At 36.8% G+C, this 22,394-nt stretch overlaps 1 protein-coding gene across 2 annotated transcripts; it reads left to right on the top strand.

Annotated features, from left to right (window-relative positions):
- The first annotated feature begins 3,426 nt into the window (after window positions 1-3,426).
- Window positions 3,427-19,054, top strand: LOC139714814 (N-acetylglucosamine-1-phosphotransferase subunit gamma-like). 2 transcript variants are annotated; one of them, XM_071626471.1, is made up of 12 exons: window positions 3,427-3,511; window positions 5,365-5,422; window positions 6,163-6,233; window positions 6,562-6,616; window positions 7,140-7,223; window positions 7,990-8,083; window positions 8,778-8,892; window positions 9,623-9,705; window positions 10,524-10,658; window positions 11,405-11,474; window positions 14,346-14,395; window positions 17,405-19,054. In XM_071626471.1, the coding sequence occupies exons 1-11, from the start codon at window positions 3,448-3,450 to the stop codon at window positions 14,351-14,353; spliced, it is 837 nt and encodes a 278-aa protein (XP_071482572.1). In that variant the 5' UTR covers window positions 3,427-3,447; the 3' UTR covers window positions 14,354-14,395; window positions 17,405-19,054. The 2 variants fall into 2 exon arrangements, with proteins under 2 accessions (XP_071482572.1, XP_071482571.1); XM_071626470.1 differs by lacking the exon at window positions 14,346-14,395.
- Window positions 19,055-22,394: the final 3,340 nt, after the last annotated feature.

Here is a 22,394-nt window from a genome sequence, read left to right on the forward strand (position 1 = left end):
GTTTTTCGTGAAATAATCAAAGTTAGTGGAAAACGCCCCCAACAGCTAGCTCCTGTGCAACGGAACGAGATCGATTAGTGATGTTTCCGCTGCGACTCCGTGCGAGAGAGGGAGACAGTATAAAATGCTGTATGGGATATTGGCGGATGAAACACTACATATGATACTTGCTCTGTCCCTGCCAGAGTTTCATGTCAAACACTGACTTCGAAAAGCATCTCTAGATAGTAAATATGATATGGCTGCTGAAATTAATTGCCAGCCGTTGTCTATAAGCGGAGATAGGGTGGTGGAAAGGCGCTTAGCTAAGGATCCAACCATTGATTGCCCACCGGTTATTATTGCGTTGTTGTTGATGTGTGTGTTGTTTTTCTTTTCATCAGAATTAACGAATCTGTATTCTATTGTTTATACCATACCCCCATATCATTTATAGGTTGTGAGTTATTTATCACACTCTACTGACTGCAATAGTTTGCATATTGATTATTATAGATGCATGACACCTTAACTTATACGGTGTTATAATTCATAGCCCACTGCCGAACAATAACACCTTTTGATGTTCTCTCTTGAAAGCATGATCCTTATCTTCACATCTACATGGTATACGAACATCGCATCGGTTGCGTTATCAAATCTTACTTATCATCATCGGGGGAAGAAAACGCACATTTTGGGGTGCGTGCTTCTTTTCTGAAGAAACAAACCGGACATAACGGGCTTATACATTCAATTCAATTCAATTCAATTCAATTCAATTCAATTCAATTCAATTCAAATGATTTTATTTCCATATAGAGTAATACTAAGCAATACTCATAACGCTTACATGAGTACATGATATTTCAAGGAACTTTGAATCACATAAGTTTCAACAAAACATGTGTACAATATCAAGATAATATCAACTTTGGTTTTTAGATAAATAAATAAGTAAGCATCTTATTTTGTAACTCTCTATGGAAAAGAGAAAATTTTTGAATTACTCTAGAAAGAGATGAGGGCATCTCAAAATCTGTCAAGGACTCCACGTAAGAAAATTTTGATATCATGACGTCAGGCGAGACACTGAACAGAAAGAAAGGACTATGACAAAGACAAGAACGAAAGCAGGGACGGAACAGGCAGGAAAACAAACTATATATAAAGATAGGCATAACAAAGAAAGGGAGAGAAACAAAAACAAATGTCTACAATTCAGTTTTCTGAAAAGGTCACCAAGGCATGAGTAAGAATTTGAAATTCTATACAAATTTGGCTTATAATAATAAAACACAAACTCTTAATATTTTAAAGGGACTATTATACAGTTCTGGTTGAGGTGAGGATTTATAGCTTTTAATGTTTTGCGAGATATTCAGAAACCACTCTATAATATGAGAATAGGATGTCAAAAAGCATGCAATTCTAAGGGGAATCAAAAGTTTATTTGATGAAAAATCGGTTTTGAAATGGCTGAGATATCCAAAAACAAGGTGAAACAAAGAGATCCTAATAAAAGTCGTGGCCTGTCGCCTTTTATTATTATCACTTTTTTGGATATCTCAGCCATTTGAAAACCAATTTTCATCAACTAAACGTTGAATCCTTCTTAAAATTACATGCTCTTCCATATTTCATAAGAAGTTTTTCATTATCACACTTATAGGAATGTTATAAACCTGGGCCCCGTCTTATAAAGCCTTCAATCAATCACAAGTCCCCAAATCAATCGCAACTTGCATTGCAGCACACACAAAACTTATGATTGATTTCTATCGCAAGTCTTTATAAGACAGGCCCCAGCAGAATCCTCACCTCAACCAGTATATGCTGTACAGTCCCTTAAAAAATACTTATCATTTATTTATTTGTTTATTTTTATGAAAATGACCCCCCAAAAAAAAACATTTTTAAAAATTTATTTGTTTGTTTTTGTGAGGATGACAAAAGAATTTTTCAAGTTTTGATTTAAAAGAAGGAAAAGTCAGAGCATCTTTTAGAGTGTTGTCAAAGCTGTTCCAGAACCTCGGGCCAGTGAAGACGAATGTATACTTTGGGCGAGAATTGTTCGTAGTAATGGTAAATATTAAATTGATTATTATTCTCTGGAACGTCGAGTAGGATAATATTGTGTACCGCGTCATTGCGACGAAAGATTTGATCAAATATTTGTGGTAAATATCTATTATTGTATTTAAAAAATAAATTGACCCAACTGAAATATTAATTTATTATCACAAAACAAATTATCAGTATGAGCATGCGGAGTAAAGATTACTCTCAATGACTTTTTTTTTTTTTTTTTTTTTGCAACGATTATAAGTACATCGACTGACTGGCACCAGAAAATTGACAAAGGTGAACGAAAAGCTATATCACTTCCTCGTATGTAGTTGCATCGGATGACTAAAGTGGAAAAAAACAACAAATTTTTTGTTTTCTTAATCAAAATGAGCAAGTAGGCACTCGGCACTTTATAATGGTTTGATTTTGTACATATGACCCAGAGAAAAAAGATTTTATTTGTATGAACGTCAGGGGCAACGGAACGTGCGTTCAGAATGTGTGTGAGGCCGGGAAGGGGGAGGGGAGTTGGCCAAGGGTCAATAGTACCTCCCTCTCCGGGCCCCAGCCCCAAACCTATTTAGGGCTTAACGAAAGAGCACTTGACTTTCCTCTTTAGAATACAGGGGAATGATCCTTTATATTAGGGATGGTACAGTTTTTGGTTGGGATGGGGCTTGAGGTTTCCAGTTTTTTTAAAGATTATTATTATTATTATTATTATTATTATTATTATTATTATTATTATTATCATTATTATTATTATTATTATTATTATTGTTATTATTATTATAATCATCTAGATAAGGAGAAACCTCTTATGAAATATGAAAAAATAATTCGAAGAAGAACGCAAAATTTAGGTGCATATTTGATGAAAATCGGTTTTAAACTGGTTGAGATATCCAAAACAAAGCAATGCTAATACATGTGAAAGGTGTAATGCGGGGACCCACCATGTTTTACTTTGTTTGTCATTGGATATCTCAGCCATTTCAAAACAGATTTTCATCAAATAAACTTAGAATTCCTCTTAAAATTGTATGCTTTTTTAATATTTCATACACTGTGGTTTCTAAGTATCTCGCAAAAAGTTGAAAGCTGAATTCTTACCTCAACCAATACTACGACCAGAAACTAATATTATTGAAAAATCGAGCAAAAGAAAAAAACAGGATTAATTTTTAGCACTGAACGGCTCAAAAATATTCGAAGGTTGTTGAATTCGTACTGCACAATAATGTCAGCCCATTACGGCACGGTACGGTACTTACGGCTGGCTGTACGGCGCGGCGCGGCCGGCCGCCGGATGCGCATGTTAGTTAGAATGCGGAGTACAGTATACTAGTAGTACGGATCGGACGCGACCACCGGACGCGACACGACATCAACTCCAACATGGCTGCGTCCTGGCATCTAATTACTGCTGTCTTCCTACAAATTATATTCCTGTTTGATGATGGTATGTGGAATAGAGAGGTCATTATGTTGCTAAAAGCCTGTATTTTACCTTCTGAACATAGTTTTATCGTGTGATACTGCGATGCAAAAGACATTTCTGTAAGACTGGTGGAAGAGTATATCCACTCGCGTTGACGTGTACTGTCGTGTTATGATAATGGTCCCATACCTAAGAAAGTATGCTGGGTCAGAACAGCTCAGTTTCATGATCCGTACCACTGCAGGCACTGGCACTACCAGTCACACAGTGCAGTGGCAGTGCCTGTGCTGTGTAGGCTACTGTGTTATGACTGTTAATGTTGTTGTACTGTACGTGTGTGGACGTGTATCTGCTTTGTATCTGTAAATGAAAAAAAAAATGTATTCGAGTTTACTGTAAGTGTAACTGGTATGCTAACAAGTAACATATGTGCAATGATGATCATGACGATGGCATCTCATCATTGGGAAAGAGTTCCTTATCATGTCCCCCCACCAATATAGGCACCAACCTGCACAAAACAAACAAACTAACGTTACTATTCCTTTCTACCAATAATAAACTAAATAAAGGTTATGCCATTTATGGGAAGACTTCCCATAACCTTTAATTATTTAGTCCACCATCAGCAAAAAAAAAAAACACAAAAAACAGCAACCTATCTATTTTGTGCAAACTAGTGGGGGGGGGGGGGCATAAAGGAACTCTTTCCCATCATTGCACATTATGTAAATAGCTGCCAAGCAGTGCAGTGCAACACTGCAAGGACAGAAATTTGCATGTGCATGTGCAAATTGTAATTTTTATGATAACGCTAGCCTCCCATGATTCGACCACAACGCTGTCCAAATTTTGACCACCCGCTACATACATGTAAGTAGAAATCTATGCTTTTGCACGCACGGTCAAACCTTGACACAGGAGGTGGTACCTCGATGTGTGGGTGCTGATAATTTAAATAAAATATAGCCTGTGTGCGTGTGTGGTGATGTGAGCCGAGTCCTGGCCTTGGCTGAGACCAGACCATTCGACGAGGTGCCGAGGAAGATGTGATCATGTACACTTGTAGTTGTAGACTAGAGTCTACACCATGGCAGTAACACCTGACTGAGCTGAGCTAGCTAACTAGCAAGCTCCAGATTAGATAGTTTCACCACTATTTACTCCTCAAACTCTTAGTTAATCACTTCTCTTGTTGTTAGCATTAAAAAGGGCCAAGAAGGGTCTAGAACACCAATTTCTAGTCGTCCACTGAATATTTACCCGTATTACAAAGCAGCATGGCCAGGATTACGTTCTTTAATGAATTAATTTACACATCCTTATAGAAGAACCAATACCAAGGCCACTGTTTTCATGATATTGTATTATATGGCAGAATTTTGATTCGATGTTATCTCATATCAATTTGCAGATACAGATCTGTGATTTGTGGTGACCATTATTACTACAATATTTTTAAAACCTGTGAAACCTTCATAATCTTCCATTCTAACTTTCTTTGCTAGGTCTGATGTGAATGGAATTTCTACCATTCTGTTTGTGCAAATTTATTCCGTTTATTTAAAGCTAATCTCAAGCATGATGTTGAATACAACACCAGACACAGCTGTTGTAATCTCTCACTCAGTCGTCACTTCTTCTTGGTCCATTACCGTACTAGATATTTTCCTGTCCTTTGCGCATGCCTCATGCCATTGCTTTCATTCTAAAATAGCATGTTTGTTGAGCTGAATTCTCTTTTACAGTATATAGTTCAGGACATGGAAATTTGTGTGCAAACTTTTATTGCTCAAGATCCCGTGTAGTAGACATTTTGTTTGTACATATATGTAATTTTAATGCATAAAATATGACTCTTTTACTCTGTGCAGGTGCAGTTTTCAGTGAAGAGATTCGCATGAGACTTGTTGAGGAGCCAATTAATCTTGGGTGAGATGAGTAGATTTGCTCTTTGTGAAGTTTTTACCTCCAAAGTGTTTGTCAAATTCTCATGTTTGCACTTTCTGAATGCATTGATGTACAAGTAGAATGTTAAAGGCATTGCATAGTGTTGGTTGAGACCTAACGATCCTAATAAAATTGACAGGCCATGACCTTTATTAGGATCTCTTTGTTTTACCTTGTTTTTGGATATCTCAGTCATTTCAAACCGATTTTCATCAAATAAATTATTGATTTCCCGTAGAATTGTATGCTCTTGTACATTTCTTAGAGTATTTTCTAAATAACTTGCAAAACATTACAAGCTGAATCCTCACCTCAGCCAGTACTGTACAGTCCCTTGAAGATCCTTTTTGCTTCTTTTCAGTGTAGGAGAAAAATATTACAATAGTAAGGAGAATTAATGTACAGTATTGTTTGATACAAACCATGGAATATATTCATTATTGAATGCCAATGTAAATACCAACAACGAGGAAGTGTATGAAGTATGCCATTGGGACAGATTAAGATTTGAATATGTAGGTAATGAATAGGGATGACAGATAAATTTGTTTTTATGCTGAAAGTTCTCCTTTGATGTTTGCTGTTGTTTGCTAATACTGTACATTTGTTGCTAACTTACTTGTATGTTTAGCCATCTTTAACATTATTGCACTTCACATTCTAAGCATTTACATTGCATACTCTGGATTAAACCATTTTATTTGATTTTATTGTACGTGCAGAAATCAGCAGTGGAATGCTCCATCACAGCCAAAAGTTCTTGTCCCAAAAGTCCAAGCATCCAATTTTTCAGGTAAGATGAATAAATTTCCACCACATACTGTATGTATTCACCATCAGTGGTGGTTTGCAACATGGTTAGCAAGTGTAACATTTCAGCACGTATTATTCTTTTGTGGAAATAAAATGATGCCATGGAGTAAGAAGGTTTATTTTCATTGATAATGTCGCTAATCATTAACCTGTGATGTTGCAAAATGACTGTTGAAATGTTGATATCCTGTGCATACTAACATGCACTATTACAGATTTTCTTGTGAGCTCAATATAACATGACCTCAACTGTCAGTGTTATGTGACCTTTGAACTAACATACTTATGTTTTATACATTCCACTGCAGGTCCTCCTCATTTACGGCGCCTACTTGGAAGGTGTTTTTCAAAGGTAGAAGCAAAGTGAGTAAAATCGCCCCTTTTCTTTTCTTCACATACATCCAAACACCAATATGATGAACAATGAGATTGAAAAGACCTTGTCCATTTTAGCAGAGCCAACTAATTACAGTGTGCTGTAGAAAGAACATTTGCAAGAATCTTGAAATATCTTAAGACAAAGCAAATGCACATTTAAGTCTGTCATAGTTATTTGCAACCTTTGGAGTATTTGATATTGTGTTATTTGTGTTAATATTATTCTTTGAGCTACACTGCAGTGTCTTCATCTGCACTTAACACAACTCTTGGTGTGTTTTATCTTGGATGTAGACAAATTCCCAGAAGTTTTTGGTCGTCAACATAATTGTAAATTGTATTTGACTTATGCCAGTTTTATGAGTAAGAAATTTATTCATATGACCAGTTTTTGCTGTATTAGTCTGTGATTTTAAAAAAAAAAAGTCTTGTAGCTGGTATTGACACTTTTACACAGTTTTTCCTTACTAATGTCAGATTGGTGTGATTCTCTTTGCTTACACGACAGTTACAAGTATGAGCTTTGTCCATTTCAAAATGTCACACAACATGAGCAGAGCTTAAGATGGAACCCATACAGTGGAATTCTAGGGTAAGAAAGTGCCTTGACATCATTGTTATTTAAATGTGTAAATACTCTTATTCTCTCGTGGTGTAATATCTCTGTACAGCAAACTAATACCTATGACACATAAGAGGTTTTGCTTTTATCTTTATTGTGTCATCAGACACTATAAAAAACTTTCACATTGAAGAGCCAATTCCTATGATTCTTTAATCATAAATTTCCCTGAAGTGATTCTAGGATGTACAAAGCTGCCATTCGTTGCATTCAAATGTAATGCAACACAAAAGACATATGGAGCATTGCAGTCACATTACATTGTTCCAAGCAAACTAAATGTTATATGTCATCAATGACAAAATTCTCAGAACTAGGCTTTTTCCCTATGACTTCTCACCCCCTCCTAAAAAGAAAGAAAGAAAAACTATGATTAAATAAGTAAACAAACCAGTTCCTGTCAGTAAAGTAAAGCCTAAAAGATGTAAATTATATGTTGGACAGGGTAAATAGTCAAGTGATGTGATTGGTGTTTTTGGGACAAATAATGCTGCAATTATAGTACTTTTATTTTTTTCTGTCTGATTAGGGATCATGTTGCCCTCACATTTGATTTTTGACATCGTTTCCAAGACTATTTTAAAATGGGACAGGATAGAGAGGGCAGATTAAAACATTTTGGAGATTGCCCAGATTAAAAAGTATAAAGAGTCTATAGTGACCAGTAAGACTAGAAATGCAAATTTGCAAATGTGTCTAATGCCATGGTGTTCGTCATCTCTTGTTGCACTCACAGAATATATGAAGAGTGGGGTGTTGCCAACAACACATTCCAATCGATGATCTTCAGAAATGGAGACGAGTGTGGGCAAAAAAATAGACAAGTAACTGTGAGTATGAATCTCTGTTCTTATATTGCCCATAAAAGGGTGCAGCTTTTCAGTTTCTCTGCTGCATGCTAATCAAATCATTTCTGTCATTCACTTTCAGTTCTTATGAGAAAGTAAATATAAAAATAGATATGATAATCAAATATCTGTCTGAATTAAAACCTTAAACAGAAAGGGATTTTTTTTTTTTTGTATATTCATCTTCAGAGTATTTTCTGTAGTCATGCTTGCAAATATTGATGACCAATTTCAAATTTCGTGGAAAGTTCATGACTTGTGTATACATCATGTTTGGTTTATTTTTTTTTCAGGTAAATGTCAGTGTTCAGTCTTCAGAATAGCATTCGCTTGCAGCAATAGCTTGCTACTCTGTATTTGCCAGACGTACATCGTTCAATTCATCATGATATCCATATGAAACATGTAATATGCATCAGTGAAAACTGTCTACCCAGCTTGATTATTTATTAAAAAAACCACAAGAATGGGGCATCTGCGCTCATCATAATTGTTTTTGCAATCACAGAATGGATGTAATATCGTAACCTTCCAGTGAATGAAATTCTTTTGTGATTACAAGCCTCTCTCAGTCTTATCCCACCTTTAAAATCTTCAAACATAAATGTATCATTTATATCCTTTCTCTCTCCACCCTCCTGACCTCTATCCTTTCTTGAACTTTGACCCCCCATAGGTACAGCTAAAGTGTGGTACTAAGCATGAAATAGCCAGTGTTGGAGAGCCTCATACGTGTGAATATCTGATGATCTTCAAATCGCCGCTTGTTTGCCATAATCACTCATTATTAGGTAACCATGGCAACCATTGCTCCATTACATGAAACTGAAAAAATTACCAATATGAGTGTATTGTAGCTCTGACATGGCAATTATGCATGATTATTTTGTCCACATCACCGTAAATTAAGATGCTATATAGTCCCTGTTGTGAAGACACTTTGTATCTAAAAAATCATGTATTTTCAGGAGAGCCAAAAGACTTTTTCATTTTTGCAACATTTTTGCAAAGTAACGTTAATGTCGATGTGAAATAGGGTATAGACATTGTTTTGGATTACATTAATGATTTGTAATGTTTCAAAGCTCAAATCAAAATTGAGTTTGGAGGTTTTTTGAAATATATATGCCAATTGAGATAAGAAATCTTTTCATTTCAGGGACGATTTGTTGTGACACTATAGCTTCTTCAGATTTTTGAAAACATATGGTCAGTTCAAATCTCCTCATCAGCTACAGACAACTGCGGTTATGATATAATTGTCATTTCTAGATTGAAGGGATAGATATTATGAATAGCAGTTGTACCAAAGTGACACCATAAAGAAAATTAAATGTATTAGAATGAATAGGAAAAAAAAAATTAAAAAAGATTTACTGATTTTCTTCAGTAATGAAAGTAAACAATGACATTTTAGTTAGCTCCTTTAATGTACCAATGTTTTTTCATTCATTTTGTTCATTGTTTTCTCTCTGCCCTCGTATCAATCTTCTCTTTTATGACTTGTTATATCCATCGCAGTGTATCCAATACTGAGTGTAGAGTTACAGGAAGAGTGGAATGTTCTAGAATCAAGATTATACAGAGAGGAGATCACAAAGAAGGTAATGCTAACTATTGTTCATGGTCGACCCGTGTGTCACGGCAGGGTCTTAATTCCAATGCTAAACTTTCTGGGTTTTTTTAGAATGATGTCATTTACTGGCCAGCCAGAAGAAACTACAATTAAAAATGCCGTTGTGACTTTTCATCGAAATTAGTTGAGTTGATTGAACTGGTGTCATGATAGCAGGCCTGCAAACTCCTCCAATCAGTGCGAGACTCACGTAATTTACCCAATTAGAACTGTCTTCCTCTGATTACCAATTTCTCGCGTTAAGCCCCTAAAGTTAGAAGTAAAAAAAAAAAAGTCTCCAAAATCTCTGATATTCGACGTGCCCAAGCTCAAAGTTTGTTGATTTTCCTGCAGGCGCACCCACTCCATGTATGTCGTGAAATCATGACTAAAGTATGCGCCAAATTTCACCATTTAAAATGTAAAATAGATTGTCAAAGTTCCCTACTGCAGAGCTGCCAAATCTCCCTGATTCTGCAGGAAGTCTCCCTGAAAATGTCAAAATCTGTTCATGTCTGAACAAGAGAATAATAAAATCCCCCTGATTTGGGAATTATTTTCTCCCACTGAAATGCATGTACCACACAGATATCCCCCTGATTGCTGTGTGGAATCTCCCTGATTTGGATGTGGGAATGTTTGTAGTAGGGGAGACACCCCCTTCCACACCACCACCACCCCCCCCCCCCCTTCTTGGTTGTATAACTCCACTCCCTTGCAGTGTCTCACTCAAGAATCTCACTCTAATTTGACATGCTTGATTGATTACCTCTTCTCTAACACCCCATACCTCTAACGCTCGTGAAGGGCTATGACAAGATGCTGCACAAGATCCTGGAATCAGCCGGCCTGGTGAGAGACCCGAAGGTCAAGCCGATTCCAATCAAGCAGGAGACTGACCGCAGTGTCGATGACTTCACCTCGCTGGACATGTGCAAAGAGGTGACCCTTACTCATTTTACAGTAGTGGGGAAAAAAAAAAAAAAAACAGGGAGTCCACAAAACATTGTGTTTAAAGGCAAGGAAACAACATTCAGCCAGCAAGCTTAGGAGTTGTGAAAATGACGAGGTGAAATGGATGACCCCAAAATATGATTTTTGAAAAAATGCTACAGCACTGCTTGTCTGGGGATTAGTGGTGAGGTTCCTTTTATGCAACTGCCTTGTATTGTAAAGGTTTAGAGGTTCTTGGTATATACCATCATCAACCCTAATATCTCATATATTAAAGGCTTTCAGAAATCATCCTCTGTTACGATTCTGTGCTTGAATAGAGGCTGGTGGATTCAACCTCAAATTTGTTTATTCATGCATCTATTGCGGCAATTCATGAAAGTGCCATCAATGAGAAACAGATTGCACAGAAGGTAAGGATTGAAGTGACATTAGATCAATGAGTGAAAAATAAACGACAGGAATTTTGGTGCCAATCAAAACGTACAATACTGTGAAACATTACATAAGTGAATGTGGAGATATCAAGAGACGTTTGAAGAAGAGGTTGGTATGTTTATGATCCCCAATAACAAATGACGCATTGATGTCAAACTCAGTTGATATCCATGGAGAAATTTTGCAAATAGCCAAACTTTATGGAAACTTACTCATTCTTCTTACACTGTGAGGGAGTACCAACATGCCAATAGCTGATTAAATTCACACTATTTGATTTTGTCATCATTTGTTAGGAGTACACTAAACTGAAATCAGAAGTGGAGAGATTAAAATCCGAGCTGGATTCCAGGCGCAATGAACCAGGTAAGTCCTGATGGAAGAATACCCTAACTCTCTCACCCTCTCTTTTGCTTTCCTCTCTCCATCTCTCACTCACACAATTTTAGAATGGTGTCTTAGATAACTCCTTAGCCCACTGAACCCTACTGTATTGAACGGGCGTATATGCGCAGGACAACCTACTAGTGGCTGATAGGCTATTATGAGCTCAGCCCGCATCACTGTTAAATGGCACGCATTTATGAAGCCACCGCAGCCATTTTGAGACCAATTCCCACCACAGTGATTTCCGTTTCAAAAGTTCGCTGCGTCTGCTTCTATAATACTCTGGTCTACACCATAAACAGAAGTGAGCGGGGCCAGCGCATGCTCGCTTCTTGGTGTGGGAGTCTCAAAATGGCAGACGCCATCTTTCTGTGCACTGCGCACGTACGCCCAATCCACTAGTAGAGTTCAGTGCATTAGCCCCACCCTTATAGCTGCCAACTAGTTGTCTTTGTGATAGTTTTTTGTGTGTGTGCGTGTTTCTCAATAGAAATAAGAACATTATGGTGTGTGTGTGCTTTTTAATTAATTTTCTAATCATTAGAAATAAGCCAATAGGGGCTGTTAAATGATTTTGCCTCTCATTAGAAAAAAGAGAAGTAAATGTAAAGTGTGTTTTAAGGTTTTTTTTTTTTAAACTATTATTCTGTATGCAGTGTGTGTAATATTTCCATTTTAATAAAATCAAAATGATATAATTTTTCCCACAGTTGTTGTTGTTTTTTTTTCTGTGCAGAAGTACACAATTTTTTTGATAGAGGTTGGCAGCCCTTTTAGCAGTATGCATTTTGAACAGGATTTTTGTCCAGTGAGACATCATTCATGTGAATAGATTATTCATACATGATATATGAATATATAATATAGAAAAGCTATTTCAAATTGCATTCATAATTTGGAAATACATGTATACTGACAACCATTGCATTCGGGAGCTTGAAAGGTGCTACGTTTGAGGCGGACATTGTTTTGGTGAAACACCAATTAGTAGCACACTTTGAAAGGTGTTCTCATCACTTTTCCAAAATTTATGGTTTAAACATATTTTTGGATATTGCTTTCTCAAAATATTTTGATTGCATGTGTATTTACTGACAGTTTCCTCTTGCTACTTGGTGTATCTCAGTGTAGGATACTTTTGAGACTGTCTGAAGGAATCTTAGTCCCAAACACTGTAAGAGACAAGACAAGTAGCTGCGGTCACACTGGCAAAAAATCGCAAAGTTTGAGAGTGCGAAGTCTTGGCAAAGTTTGCTCATTTGCCAACACTGGCAGCCAGATTCCCCGATCTTTAAGTTCTCAATAACTGTTTAGCAGACATGTAGTGCAAATACGTTTTAATGATGTGTTTGCACTATACCAGTATGAATGGAGAATTAAGTGCTTTTATAAACCTTGTTTAATTGGTGTTCATTTAATGACATGCCCTTCGAATTTAGCACCAATCACAAGCCTTATGTCGGCTCTGAACTGTTGTCTTTGTACAATCATTTAGTACCAATATCTCCTAATTGTAGCTTGGGATTATGCATCATGATGCTCATCTAATTAAAAAAAAAAAGAAGTAGCAAAGTTTAAACAATTGAAAATTGAAAGTGAATTGATAGTCCTTTACTGGTACAGATCTTTCTACTAATCATAAACATATCTCTAGATTACTAGTTACCGTATATATGATAACACTGTGATAGCCAGCAGTTCTTGTTGCTCTTGAATGTTTGATTACTGCATGCTTGACTCTAATGTCACATTTTGCATTGTCCAGTTGTGTTTCCTATGATTCTAAGCTTTGATCTTAACTCTCTGACATACTAGCTCTGTGTATTTCCTTGGAAATTGAGCATATGAATCTGCAAAAGGGCACAAAACAAACATATTGAAGCCTTGATTGTTTAAATCTGATTACCCTTTCAAATGAATTTGGGCCATGTGAATCATTAAAGAAGACAACGTAAGGGCTAGGTAGAACAGATTCTCTGTATATCATATAACATGTCATCTTTACACTAGCATAATACGTCTGTTATCTAAGGTCGTATCCCATATTCATGTTCGCATATCATTTAAGTTTCTCTAAATTGAAGAATATTTGGTTGTGCGTTGTACAACGCAAGCAATTCCAAACACAGCAGATGGGACAGACCTGAAATTCATTTCTATGCAATCAAGGAGTGTAAATTTGGGTTGTTTTGTTGTCACTTTTTACAGGTCAACCTAAAAGCCTGTATTCTGTTTGTGTTTTCTCCCTCCCCCCCCCCCCCCCACGTTTGAAGTACCATAGTAAATGTTTGCATGGTGATGTAAATGATGGAGAGAGATTTTCGGTAACACAATGTGCATGTTATCCCCCCCCCCCCCCAAAAAAAAAAAAAAAAAAAAGATAAAAAAAAGAACAACAGTTATTACCCCCCCCCCCCCCTTTAAGAGCACATTCCATTTCATTTGTAAATCTCTAAGGGAGATTTTTACACAGTTTATCCGAAATTAGCATATTTCACAAGGATGAAGAATATGTCACACTATGACATATAAGACTATGCTGTTTGTCACTACTTATGAAACTGTAAGATCTTTCAACAATTTCACTGTTGAACTGTCATAACATCAAATGACTGGTTGTATATGTTGTGTCAACACTTTGTCTAGTTGAACAGATTCATTCAGAAAGTTGCGTCTCTCACGGTCACTTGAACTCTCGAACTCTCTCTCTCTCTCTCTTTCTATGTTCATATATCCGTCCTCTGATCTTACTCTATCCCTGTCTCTTAGATTTTTAGTCATAAAATTCACTGTTGAGCAGTCTTTTTCTGTGCCGTCACACAAGGTATACCATTTCTCTCTCGTATATAGATCTCTGAAAAGTCGCTGTGTGTGTCATCCCCCCTGCAAAATAAAAAAGCGTAAGGCGCTGTGAATGACTGCACTGTTGCATCGTGGGTAGCATGGCTGTGTCTTAGTTTCAAGACTGAATGATTTCTTTCCCTGAAGCAGCTGTCATAAATTTCTGCTGTATACCTTCAAAAATTTGAGCTTGATTAATCAAGACGATATAAATCAAGACTTTGACGACGTGGTGTTGTTTGATGTTCAGTCTCTAGACAAAGTCTTATTTCAGGATTTTCTTCAGAATTGCCCTTTAGATATCAGGGAAGAAAATCGTTCAGTTTTAAAGCGAGGTCGACCTTCTGCCCATGATCCTACCCCATCTCATCAAACCAAAACTTTTGCACACTCACTGACATTTGCCATCGCTACTTCCTCAGACATAATTTGATATAGAATTCAGTTAAGAGCAGTCATGCATGAAAAATGCATGTGGTTGAGTTTTCGTAATTTTGGAACCATTTTCTTTTGAAAGCGATGTAAGTATGTCACCTCTGTAAAGTCATTCCCCATCTACTCTTCTTTCTCCTCCTCCTCCCTCAAGGAAACAAAAGCAAAAGAAAGAAAATATCATATGGAAATTAAATTTCTAGTGTCCTTTTACACATGAGTGTAATGAATGCCAAAATGCATTGCATAACAAACACTAAGAACTAGTGAATTCAAACAGTTACAATTCATTCCTTGAAGAAAGAAAGAAAAAAAAAAGCACCAGTGAAAAACAGTCCTTTCTCTTGGATAAGAAATGGCCTAGATTCTTGAAATGATTTACTTCTGTAGAAGGGAGACATGGAACTAGACATGATTTTCTACTTGGCATGTTGTCATGTGGTACACAGCTAATGTTGAATCAAAAGAGCATCATTAATTCTCCAGTATCATTATTTTAACCACATAACAGACTGACTCTTATAACAGCAGCAGTGTGCTATGTATAACACTGCTCAAAATTCCTTATCCTCCATCCGCACAGGCAGTATCTCTGTTCTCTCAGTGCATGCTGATCTGTAAAATTTCCCTTTGCTTTTCCTTCCAGTAATTTCTTTTGTCATAATTTGACGATGCCTCTTTTCTTTCTGTTCTTTTAATGCAATGTGAATGTTACTACAACAATACTGTTGTGTATATAAATGAAAAGACTAGATTTAAATGCTCATATTCCATTGCATTCAATAGTGCTTATACATGTATGTGAAGTATTATAGAATCTTGTGCCTTTATGTCTGTTTTCGTTCGTATGTCATGCGAGGTTTTTTGTAACAATCACCATTATACCCACTTCAGATATTTGAAGATGTGGCAACCATTGTGCTGGTTGAGATGTGACCAGCATGATGTAAAGTAGCATGCAGGTGAAAAATAAAAGCAAACTTATGGATCAAGCATATGCAAGATGTGCAAAGGTCCGAGAATGTGCTCAAAATGTTCAGATCAAATATGGGGAAAACTGGTCTCAATTTGACAACAAACTGCACTTTTCTCCGCATAGCATAGGATAGGAGATTATCAGCGAGCAATGTATTTAGGGTTATAATGTGACATTTGCGTAATATATATTTGCATTTTAGGAAGATATACAATTTTAACTTATCAAAGAAACCCGAATAGATTCTTAAAGTATTTTGATTTTTCAACACAGAGCATTGTTATAGTACCTGGTACTTAAAATGGTGACTGCTTCCCAGGCCTATCTACTTTACTGTCAATCTACGTGTGAATCTCAATTGATTTGAAATCAGTGATGAAGAAATTTGACAAAGCATGGTTAAATTGGGGGGGGGGGGGGCCTGGCCTAATAGGCATTGTGCAGCTATTGCATGTTCTGGTTTCTTTTTGCTGTATACATATGAAATATCGCATAGATTGGCAGGGATTACTAAAGCAAACAGAACAGTGATTTTGTAACATGCAGGGATCTGACTGCTATACCGTTTACTGGAATTGATCCCCTACTCGAGTGTCTTGTAAAAATTCTGTTTTGCCTACCTGAGTTGCCAAAGTTTTGGAGCAAATCTATGATCAGGCAGCATTTGATTTCAGCAGCAAGACGGGACGTGTGACATCTGCCATGTTTTGAAGCTGATCCTTCACCAGAGACGAAGATTGAGATAGTTTCTGGTGTCTGTACATGCATGCTAGCATGTTTGCATGCCATGCCCATGGGGACTACATTGTACTTGCATGCCTCGCTTCTCAAAACCTTTTTCATGTCTCAGTCGTGTTTGTGATACATGTACAATGTATTTTATTTGTTTTTGTCCTTGTCTTCTTCTTATGCTAATAGAAAGGATAGTCCACACTTTTTAACTACCCTTATTTCACAAAGTGCCCCTGCATGCATACTCACCTACATGTACATTTACTACTTAAAGGCATGGTTGCATGAGGAGGAAAATATGTGTTTTTATAATGCAATATACATATACATTGTTATAGACTTTTACACATGAAAGGGCAGCATGAGCATATTAATCACTATTCACATGGCATGTTGGATCATCTTATTCAACCAAGGGAAACATATCTGTATATATCCTTCCGTTGTTCTCATGTATACTAAGTATTATATATTTTATTTTTGTGTATTGGTATGATAATGTAATTCTGTATTATTTGTTGTGCTGTGGATTCTTTGGAATGCCTACATTGTACTTTGTAGTGCATTACCAGGTTATGACTCCCTTATCTATAATTATGTTGCAGTGAGATAGACAGTGATAGTTCATTTCAAGAATAGATGAAATACTCTGTTAGAATGAATCGTAAATAATGAGTCTGACATTAGCACTTTGTAATTTAAAGGAATTCATGCGGATTGATAATGAGATATCAGTGCATGTCATTTATCACTCAGTATCACTCTCTGTTTTAATGATAATGTAAAGTGGTTCTTTAATCAGACTTACTACAAGTATCATTCCAAACATATTCCCTGTAAATGACGGTGTGAATCATTTGTATAGTGTGCATGCCAAACTCCTCCAGCAAATGCATCTTATATCCTTGCTTCATTCTTGTTCCTACAGTCAACGGCATGTCCATGAACTTCCACCACGATTATGACGCTTATGATGACATGTAGCACCAACTGATGGTCATGCGATCACCTGTGATGTACATGTAACTTCTGCGATTGCAACTTCTGACTGTCTCCTGCACAACTGCCAAGAAAAGAAAAATTGTTCTATGTTGCATTCTTCACCTTAGGAAAAAAAAAAGAAAAGACAAAGCTCTTTGTGGTGTTAAAGTTTTTAAGCAAATTAATGATGAGGCAGCATCAGACAAAGTGTAGGACATCTGCCATGTTTTGAAGCTGATGCACCAGAAATGGAGACTGGGATAGCTTTGGTGTCTGTACCATGTTTGAACCGTTTGGATGCCAGGACGATAACCCTTACCATATGGTGCACTGGAGACAGTGAGTTCTTCTTTGCCAAGCAGTAAGTGGGGCCTGCCCAGGAGCTTGGTCTAACGATAGCAAGGGCACATTTAAAGCGTTATGGCAATCTGAGATTTTTGGTGCACCTGTGAGAGGGCCTGTGATGCTACAATCATGGAGATATCATGTAGATGTTTGTTTCAAAGCTGGGCCAATGCAAACTGCTGTCTCCATGACAACGAGGTCAGTGGCAGCTTGGCAGGATTGGTTGACTTCATGTGGCAAGTCCAGCGATTTGCTTGACTCTGAGCACAAACATTCCAAATTGTTCAATATTTCTGATTATGTACACATTTGTATCATCTACAGCAAGGTTCGGTAGTGGTGTTGTTGTTTGTAGAGTCATACTCGAGGCTTATTTATTCATTGCTAGTCAGTTGGATTTGTGAACCATTGTTTCAAACTAGTCAGATTTTTCTTCTTCTTTTTGTAGGTGGAGTATTATCAATTCTGTGTAGCCATTGAAAAAACAGAATACTACTTTTATTGAGATATTTTCTTGATGATAAAATTTTTAGATCATTTTGCAAATGCCTGAACATTTTGAAATAATTTCTGCAATCAGCAAAAAATAAAGACTGCGTGCCATTCAATATTTTGTTATATTTCTCATCATTTATTTTGAACTTCAGCTACATTTCAGCAAAATATTTTTAGTGAATTGTATCAATGAGATTTTTTAAAGCGTATTCAGGGAGTATTGTGGGATATGATTCATTTCCATTACTCTGCTAGAATGTTGGAGAAGTTAAGTGTTATAAAGCATATGCTTGTGTTCTTCGAAGCATAATATGAAATGTGTTACTGCTCGTCACCATTCTGCTTGCAATAGTATAGCTGCTAGATCTGTGTCCCCTCCCCCCATATTTTTTAAACTTTTTAATTTTAGTTGTTGAAGCCCAACAACTAAAAACGTGCTGTTGAGGAACTACTAAGTAACTGGAATCCCTACAATTCTTGATATGCGTTTCTAGTTCTTTGAAGACTGAATTAGAACTGAAAGCCTGTGGCTGACAAATTAACTCGGATCAAAGCAGACACAGTTCTAAATTCACACTCGTATGATTTTGATCAAACTTGCTCAGATGAAATCCATGAGGACTTTTGGAAGGAAGTGTTATTGCCCCATGTACATGAGCAACCTTTACCCTATGAAATGCCAAGCTCACAACTCGCTTTGGAATTCTCATAATGTTTCCAATGAGTTCAAGGCAATAAGATAGCATTCTGCAGCTGAAAGAGGTGCTTAGAAAGAAAATCATAGAGATACAGATTGAATTATTCAAATACAACTTTACTGTGCAGTCCAGACAACAATAAACGTGATGTTAGTACAAAGTGGTTTAGTTTTGGTTATATCTATGTTGATACTGTTCTTTTTTAAGGAATCAAATTTCCATGTTTTTTAGATATTCATGATCATATGTAGGCAGAGCTTAATTGTGTTCTGGTAGGTATCTTCACATGGAGTGGACACTTGCAAAGTAAGCTACTGTTGCTGGTTAGAAGTATTCTTGTTCATCCTAACTTTCATCATGTGCGATGTTTGAATGAGAAGACAATTCAGCTACATGCATTTTAGGCTGACATTGAAAGCATTTTCTTACTTTTGTAATATGAGACTAAGAATTGAAATGAAATGAAATTGCCAAAACCATGCCATGAAGGTGAAAATTCAAACAAAATAGCACCAGCTTGTGATAAAGTTTTCAATTTATGGCATTTATTGTATCGAATAGATTATTACGAGTCGTAATGTTGTAACCCTCGTGAGATAGAGGCATGCATTACAACCTACACTGTATAGTTATGTACAGTAACATGTTTGTCACTTGGAGTGCTCGGTACATGTATGTCTATTTCTCAGTATGTCTGTGCCTGGAGAGTATGTACTCTTGATTTGTTAAGAGAGATTAATTGCTGCACACCACCTGTGCATTTACCTGTACTCTAGCATGCCATATGGAGATAGATGCACATATACCAGTAATTATGACAGTAATGAGCTCCGGGAAGTCATAGTTGTGTAGCATCTTTCCACCGCCTCGGGTGCTCAAAGCACCTTGCAGTAATTATATCATCACCCTGCCAGGTTTCAGGAATGGCACTCACAACTGTAGCACTCCCCCTTTGCTCCACTCCATGTGGACACATCTCCTGGCGTGCTGCTGCTTGATGATGCGTGCTATCAAATCCAAACCCTATAGCAGTCAGCTTTCTACGGCATACCTGTTTTAATGTACCAGGGCCCTGTTACTTATGATGTGAGATTAAAAAAAAAATCAAACATGAGTTAGAAAATCAAACATAAATCTCTGAATACTCAACTCTCATTGGCTGATGACTTTGCACCTGACTTATGTTTGATTATCTGGCTTACGTTTGATTGCATCTTTTTACGCATTAGGGTTCGGTATGAATTACTGTACATGTAGTTGCAAACTTAAAAGAAAGAGTACACAGCTTTGCACTAGTTAGTATAGATGTTTCTGCTCCATAATGTTCTTCACATAAAAGAGCATGGAAAGAGGGGTACCGTTTTTCTTTCATTACTTGCATGATTTCTTTTTTAATTCTTAAATGTGCATTTATGGATTGGTTCATCACATAAATCAGTTTTCTTCTCACAGTTGATCACATATCTTTTGAAATCAAGTTTTATCTACTCAAGTAGTTGGTGTCTTTAATTTCAAGAACATTGTCCAACTGGCTTTGCGCATGTAACTTAATCAGAAATGAGTCATTAAAATTTCCTGATATGATCAGTTCTTCAGCTCATATTATGTGTATGTAAATTGTATGTGCATTCCTCTTTCTGCACACTTTGTTTTCTGGGTGTATATAAACTAGTAGTAGCTGTTTCAACTTATATCAATCTCTTTCACACTGTTTGTAAGTGTGTGTGTGTGTGTGTGTGCGCGCGCGCGCAAAGGTTCGTGAGTCTTTGCTTGTGAAGTATTTCCGTTACAAGAATAGTTTAGCTGCCTGTAGACGTTCTTGGTCGCAAAATAGGACCGCAGTCAAATCGACTGCGTTGCTTCTGGAAACCTTAAGTGTTTCTTTAGGAAATCAAGAAAATTTATTTCAAATATATCTGTGGATTCAGTGAATGTAAAGATATTAGCATTACACTTTAGTGAGGCATGAGGAGAATCAAGTCTACAATATATTTGACCAAATGCTATGAATTTGTAAAGTTTTCGTTAGATCATAGTGCTGTCATCGCTACATAATGAAGACAAAGAAAAGACAATTTGATATATCACAGGATAAGGCAAGGATATTATGAAAATAAACAAAGACAATTTCACAAAATGTCATCTCAAAAGAAGTCCACATTCATTCAACTTGCTACTGACATGACTGTGTTAAGGCAGAGTATTCTTCCCGCAGCTTTCTGAAATGGGTAAAGTCAAGTGCTATTTCATCATTCTAGAAAAATGAAAATATAATATTGAATTACATGTATCAATTTCCTTCATATTCTTATGTTCTTGGCCAATTAATAGGCCTACATCGATTGGAATCCATCAAAACCACAAAACTTCATGACTTATGAACAGATTGACCGATTTTCCTCAAACTTCACTGATGTGTATTACTAGTATTTCTACATTCGCCAAATCCACCCAATATTTCGGGTATATCCCTCTGTAATCACAGCGAGGATATACAATTCAAATCCGTGGTGTAAGTTTACCAATCCAGGTAGGCCTATTTAGTGTAAGTTTACCAATCCAGGTATGTGGTGTAAGTTTACCAATCCAGGCTTTTGGTAAAAAAAAAAAAAAAAAAAATGTGGTGGTACTGTACCTAGCCAATAGGAATGCTGGCCTATGAGATGCGCCCATGTTGGAGGGGCGAACAAGTCTTTCCTTCGAACATGCCCGAGTTAGGGCCAATTTACTGAGGCGTGTTTTTATGTGTGCCAGTGTGTATGTGCGTGTGTGATGATTGCGCATGTTGTGTCTCACTATATACGTGTTTATGGAAAAAAAAATGTCTGCGTCAACTGTTTCTGTATTTTCTATTCGTCAGACACGTGGCTCAGAGGAGAAAGTACATTTGTATTTTGAATTTGCGATAGAACGCACGAGTTAGATGATTACTGCAAAACTCGTATACTCGATCTTTATTGAACCATAAATCAGATGGTCATACAGTAGTTATTCTTTAATGATCCTTACGTTTACTTTAGTAATCAAATGCATTGTGTAGTAAAAAACAGTTATCGCATGATACTCCGGCCTTTGAGTGGTACATGAAGGAAAGCCTATTCACACGAGAATGTATCAGATTTGCAGCTAAACCCTCGCCCCATGCCTGTTTGCAGAAAAGATGTCTTGAATATTCCTATCAGTTTTGGCGGATAGGTGGTGGCTCTCGTTTGAATTCGCCTTGACGCTATACAAACGTAACGTTATATCGGTTTTCTGCTATTGAGGCTGTTTAACCGGTCTAATGCTTGTCATTCACATATCGTCGACTCACTTGATGTCATGAAGATTTAGGCTTTCCTGCCCATTTTCGTCATCTCTTCATTCAATTTCATTAGCTTTCAATTCAAGTTCGTCAAC

The sequence above is a fragment of the Diadema antillarum genome, unplaced genomic scaffold (assembly GCF_040938485.1).
Source record: "Diadema antillarum isolate AM-2024a unplaced genomic scaffold, OU_Dant_1.0 seq00002446_RagTag, whole genome shotgun sequence".
Classification (NCBI taxonomy): domain Eukaryota; kingdom Metazoa; phylum Echinodermata; class Echinoidea; order Diadematoida; family Diadematidae; genus Diadema; species Diadema antillarum.

Coding starts and splice junctions, on each gene's coding strand:
- LOC139714814 (XM_071626470.1), top strand. CDS start 3,448: ATGGCTGCGTCCTGGCATCTAATTACTGCTGTCTTCCTACAAATTATA. Junction 5,423..6,162: donor GAGGAGCCAATTAATCTTGG/GTGAGATGAGTA, acceptor TTGTACGTGCAG/AAATCAGCAGTGGAATGCTC. Junction 7,224..7,989: donor CCATACAGTGGAATTCTAGG/GTAAGAAAGTGC, acceptor TTGCACTCACAG/AATATATGAAGAGTGGGGTG.